We start from the raw sequence: 6,000 nt of genomic DNA on the forward strand, positions 1-6,000 counted from the left end.
CAGGGCTCCCACCACACCCAGGGGAGCACGAAGGCTGCTGGGCCCTCTGTCCTGCAGCCAGGAGCCTCCGTCTGGGCGAGGATGGGCCTCTGTGGCGAGGGGCAGGATGGTCTCCTGGTGGAGAATAGATGTTTCACGAGAGAGAGAGAGAGCAGCCTGCCGTTCTTGCTTCCCGGGGGCGTCCAGCTCCCACTAGCATCCCGCCTGCCAGGGGCCCTAGCGTCCTGCCTCCCACTAGCGTCCCGCCTGCCAGGGGCCCTAGCGTCCTGCCTCCCACAGCGTCCCGCCTCCCACAGCGTCCCGCCTGCCAGGGGTCCTAGCGTCCCGCCTCCCACAGCGTCCCGCCTGCCAGGGGCCCTAGCGTCCCGCCTCCCACTAGCGTCCCGCCTGCCAGGGGCCCTAGCGTCCCGCCTCCCACAGCGTCCCGCCTGCCAGGGGCCCTCACGCGTCCCGAATTCTGGAGCATTGGGCGTCAGGCGATGGCGGGAAGGGGGCTCACGAGGCCCCGTAGTCCCAGGGTGTTTCTGCATTTGTCAGGCTCCGCGGGCACCGGCCTCCTGCCAGATGCAACTCACTGCAAACGTCGAGGAAAGGCAGGTTTTCCTGGGCAAGTCCTGATATTGGATGATCTTTTCATTGAGAGTCATCAGCCGGGAGTGTTGGATTCAGGTCTGACCGGGCACTGGCGGCGTCCCTGGGCCTGTGTGTGTCGTCCTTTTCATGGGAGACGATGGTGTGTCCCTCCTGTGACATCAGCCGGGGCTGAGACCCCCTGACCCTTCACAAAAGTGCACCTGGGCCTCTGTTACTGGTTTCATGTCCACAGGCAAGAGCCGCTCCGGGTCTGGCCCGTCCGGTTCTCTCACTGACTCAATCGGGACCCGTGTGTCCTGGTGTCTCCTGGAGCTGAGGGACCCGGGGTGGGTCCACCACCTCTGGGGGGCTTACAAGCCCCTTCCCCACCCTTTCTGGGTGCTGTCACCTGCACTGCTGCCCCTAAAAACTGAGGTCAGACCCCTGACTCTTTCTGGGGTTGGGGGAGGGATGGCGGAGGAGGGGGGTGAACAAAGCTAGCACTTGCTTCCTGACGCAGCGGCCACAGCAACGGCCTGATGCCCTGGGGCCGAGGGCCACAGGTGCATGTGACCCACGACGGGGGAGCCCATGCAGCTCCCGGGCCTGCGGTGGAGAGCTTACCTCCAGCAGCATCTTATCTGCCAGTTTCTATTCACACACGCAAAACCCCTTTATGTTAAGCCTAGTAAGAGCCAGAATTGGTTTTCCTGCAGCAGGAAAACATCTCAGAGCATCCGTTCAAGACCCAGAGGCGTTTCCTGAGGACGACGCCCAGCCTGTCATGGGACCAGCCCGGAGGTCACACTGCCCGGAGGTCACCCGCCTTTGGACCCCTTCCCTCTCGTCCGAGGGCCCAGATTTGAGGCTCCTCACAGTGGTGAGGGGGGTCTCCGACCCCGCAGCAGCTGCATCCACAATATATGATTTAGGAGAAACAGAGATTTAATTCCACTTGGCCTCCTATTTTTTTTCCTTTCTCCAAATCAGAGTTATCAACAGTGCTTTCTACATTTTTAGAGGTGACATTTAAAATTCAAAGTAAGTAATGCAAAATGGAGCTGGAGTTTATATTTTAAAGTTCACACATGTACACGTTCCTCTTGGAAGAAGCTACTCTGCGAGTGTTCCACGGGCAAAACCCTTACGATGGTCCATATGTGGTCAGACAGCATTGGATGGGCAAGTCCCTCAGAGGCCGTGGACCCAGCGGTGCTCTGGGGACCAGCGACAATGGATGCAGCGTTGACCTCAGAGCAGAGAGGCTGGAGAGAGGTCCAGAGAACCCACGGAGGAAGAGGGGAGGCGAAGGCAACGCCCAGAGGACGAGGCCACACACCGCGTGCCGGGAGCCGCCCAGCTGCGGGGCTGAAGCCCGCAATTCCCGCTCACGTCTGTGCTGCAGGACGACCGGCGGGGCTGCGGTGGAAGCTACAGCCAAGGTGTGTCTCCTCCGGGGACCCCGGGCTCCTGCTTCCCCGTGGCGCCTTCAGGCTCCGGGCAACGGTCCCAGGGCGGCAGTCCCCGTGCTGCCTGGTTTGTATTTCCCCTTTTCCGTTACACCTCATCATGATCTTAGTTGGATGTGTCCTTTTTGGTATGTTTTGCAATCAAACAAATTGGGATGTTAAGAAAGACAAGAAGAAAGGAGGGAAGAGGTCAGGTCAGGGGTCACTTGTCTGATCAAAAGCGGCAAATGGGCCTCTCCGGGCTGCGGTGCAGACCGTGTACGGGTGTCCCTCCCGCATGGCCAGGCATCAAGGCTGGGCCTTTGGGGGTCTAGGGTGGGCAGGTCCTTCCACCCGGGCTTGTCCCGACCAAGACTGAGCTCTGTGGAGCCTGCGGCCCCTCGTCTGCTTTTTAGTGGTGACCCTGCTGGTCTGTCAGCCTTCCCTGAGGGAGTCCCGGGGGAGAGGCAGACGCAGATGAGCCATCTCTGCGTTGGGAGCACAGGTTGGCCCAACTGGGCATTTGTGTGGTTTGTAGCATCTTCCTTTGAGGGTGCGTAGGCTGGTCTAATTATGAAGAACTTTGGAGAAAAGACCTTGAGAAATACGACGGGCTTTCCTTCGGGACTGGAGTTACTTGCTTAAAACCGTCAACAGTAAGGGGAGGCCTGAGGTGGGCGACAAACTCTGTGAGCCTAAGGCAGGTTTTCTGAGTTGTTAGAAATTTAAATATTGGACTGAGTCGAAAGCAGCGAACTGGAGGAACTCACTGAAGCTCTGAGGCTGGAGCATCGGAGTGGGAACCCACCCACAGGTGTGGCCCGGGTTCCACGGGCTCAGAGGGAGCCCATGGGTGCCCTGCGGGCTCCCGCCTCCTGCTGATACACCGGCTTCCTGGGCCCCGCCCTGCATCCACCCTGGTCTCTCTGGGGCTTTACTTCCACCCTTCTTGTTGGAACGCGGGTGCTTCTGTGTGGACAGGGGCGTCCTGCGTGGCGTCTGCCCTTGGGATGGCCTGGCCTCTCACCCTGTCCCAGCTCCAGGCCCTGCAGGACCTGGCGAAGGTCACCCCGACTCGAAGCCAGCGGTGCTGCCACTGCGGCCGCCTCCTGGGCCCGGGCCACGCTGAGGCGCCATTGCCGAGCAGGTCTCTGTGGCACTCAGGCCGCCACATCGGTGAGCGGCTGGGCTCACCCTCTGGGCCCCACTTGAGGCCACAGGGGCTGCGGGGAGGCCATGTACACCAGTCCTGCCTCCCAGCTAATCCCCCGCGACAGGTATGGCCGGAGAGCAGCGGCGGGGCCAGCACCGCCCGCGGGACCACACTCAGGAAGGAAAGAGTGCCTGGGCTTGGACGGTTCCCACTCCAGTTCCAGACCCATCACTTTGCTCCCTTGGAGGGCGCTGCTCTCTGCGCTAACGGTGAGGATCAGAGAGGAGCACGAGGGCAGAGCCGCACGCGCTTGGGGACCTTCTTGAATTCGAGTATCAACAGCACCATCGCAGAGGCAGCCGTGCAGTCAGGTCCTGCTTTACACTCTGATGAGGGTCAGCGCCGGGCAGGTGTGGGGCCTGGGCTTTACCGGCTGGAGACCAGGCGGCAGGGTGCAGGTCCCCCAGCCCCTCAGCCCCCAGGGGAGCACCTGGGTGTTCACCAACCTGTTGGTGCCGAGGGCACACAGGCAACTCGCTCAGAAGGAGGCACAGGTGCCCGAAGATGCTCAGGGCTCAGCACGGTTCAAACCGGGGTCGTGGGCAGCTCGACACCTCCAGGTGCCTCCAGGACACCTCGGTAGCGTTACACTCAGGAGCTGGTCGGGCAGCTGACTGCCAGGGCCAGGCCCGAGCAGGTGGCCGGAGCGTGGCATCCTGGGGCACGGGGCTGGAGCTGCCCCTGCTGGCTTTCCTCCCCACGGCCCCCAGGGGCCGCAGGCGTCTCACCCACAGGCTCCCAGACACAGGCAGGAAAGTGCTTGCAGCAGAACTGCAGCACCACACGTTAGGTTGGCATCTCTGTTCCTCTCAGAAGCTTTCTCCGGTGTAAATGTTATTTGTTAGCAATAAAACCCCAACAAACTGCTGAGATTCCAAGCTCTCCAGGCAAGGGAAATCCAGCTGGTTCCCAGAGTCCTGGACTGGCCGGCGTGGAGCTGGCTGCGGCTTGGGGGAGGGTGTGGATGGACTTGGAGGAAGGAAGGAGGGTGCTGGGCGGCCTGGGCAGCCCTGCAGATTTGCACAGAAGGGCTGGAGGGTCAGAGACAGAGGCGAAGATGGGGCCTGACGCTGGGGCACCTGGATCACGTGCGGTGGCGCCCCGGGGCGGTGCTGCCCCCCACTCCCCCGTTCACCCTTCATCTGCCAGTGACAGGACCCATTTTGCAAATGAGGATATAAATTCGAGGATGCAAAGCTTCAAACACGGCCAACCCGGAGGCCCTGGCTTGTTGGGGGCTGGTGCCTGCAGGCAACAGGTGACGGCTCAGAGCTGGGGTGCGGGCCCGGCTGCGCCTGGAGCACACACCCTCAGACGCCTGAGAGGCAGGTGGCATGGCAGCTCTGCGAGCGGATGCCGACCTTCGGCCAAAAGCATCTCTCTTGTTTGGACATTTCGAATCCAACAGGAGGAAAATGAGCACGTGACTCAGACACAGCCCTGCTTGTGAAGAGTCGGGTCTGCACTGGCGACCCGTGCCAGTGCCCGAGCCTCGGCCGCGCCGTCCTCGGCCAGCGGTGCTCTCTGCCTGCGCTCCGCTGCTGCCCCTCGCAAGCAGGCACAATGCATTATTCACTCAGCATCACCCTTTCCGGAATCCAAACAGCAGGAACCACAGGGAAGCGCCCCGAGCCTGCAGGCTGAGCCCCACACAGCCGGCCGCACCCCCTTTTCTGGTGAGAGAGGCGTTCTCTGTGCTTGCCGAACGCGCCGCTGAAGCCCACCCGCATCCCCTGCCATCCGGCCAACTTTCTGATGGGAAGGAGGCCGGCAGGGCTGCAGCAGGAGGGCCGTGTGCAGGGCCAGGGCCGGGCGAGGGAGGGCCCCAGCCCGGGGTCAGAGAGGTTTTCACAGGTCATGGTCGAGCCTGGGTGGTGGTGGGACGCTGTCTCTTCCACCGATCCAGTGATTCAACACTGCAGCACGTCTGCCACTAATTAGTATGATCTATGCGGAGCAGCCACTGACGAGCAGCGGAGCAGGCAGCCCGAGGCCCCCCTCCCGCCCGGCCCCGCCCCCAGGGCCCCTGGCCGCAGGGCCAGCATGCGCCCACCGCCCCGGCTGACCACGAGGCAGCTTACTCTCCCTGCCTGGGGATCCGTGAGTGGCGGTGGCAGCCTCAGCCTGCCCGCCCCCCCCCACCGGCCCCCGCGTGTACTCACCATGAGCACAGCGAAGTTACTGAAGTGTGAGCAGGGGACGGAGGTGGTGCCAATGGCACAGCCGATTACGTCGCACCGTTCTCCCCGCCGGCCTCCATGGCCGTCCAGAAGGTCAAGGTCCCAGGCAGCGGCCACGGGGTAGAGCCCTGGGCGACCGTGATGGGGCGGGTGAGGGTGGAGAGGCCGCCCCCATCTGCGAAGACAGGGCAGGTCAGGGCGGGTGGGGGTCCTCCCTGCCACCTGCATCTAGCACCCCACCCACGGGGCAGCCCCCCGGCTGCAGCCGGCAGCAGCTGTTTCCGAAGTCTGCCCCCATCTCATCTCCCTCCGACCCAGCCAGCCTGTTGGAGTGTCTGGCTTGGGGTACCCGAGTCAGGCAGAGGCTCCGGGGACGACCTGGGGCCTCAGAGCCTTAGAGGGACGGTGCCCCCGGGGAGCACTTCCTTATCCATATTTAAAAACCAACCTCCGCTCGCCATCCCAGCGCGAGACACTCAGCCCAACCTCAGGCTGCAGAAGACACGTACAGCATGTCTGTCAGTTTAAGTCAAGAGACTCCAATAACCCCCAACGGACAGCCAGACCTGGGAGGGCGAAGCTTCCG

General features: G+C 62.6%; 1 protein-coding gene across 1 annotated transcript in view; it reads right to left on the reverse strand.

Moving 5' to 3' along the window:
- Positions 1–5,417, reverse strand: part of ADGRA1 (adhesion G protein-coupled receptor A1) — a gene marked incomplete at its 3' end in the record, with an annotated part of 32,673 nt that extends 27,256 nt beyond the window's left edge. Inside the window, exon 1 of the mRNA XM_082854183.1 lies at positions 5,397–5,417. Coding sequence (XP_082710309.1) covers positions 5,397–5,399 — 3 coding nt within the window. The 5' untranslated portion in view covers positions 5,400–5,417. The remainder of the gene's footprint in view (positions 1–5,396) is intronic.
- Positions 5,418–6,000: the final 583 nt, after the last annotated feature.

This window comes from Leucopleurus acutus, assembly GCF_964270905.1.
Source record: "Leucopleurus acutus genome assembly, chromosome: 14".
Taxonomy (NCBI): Eukaryota; Metazoa; Chordata; class Mammalia; order Artiodactyla; family Delphinidae; genus Leucopleurus; species Leucopleurus acutus.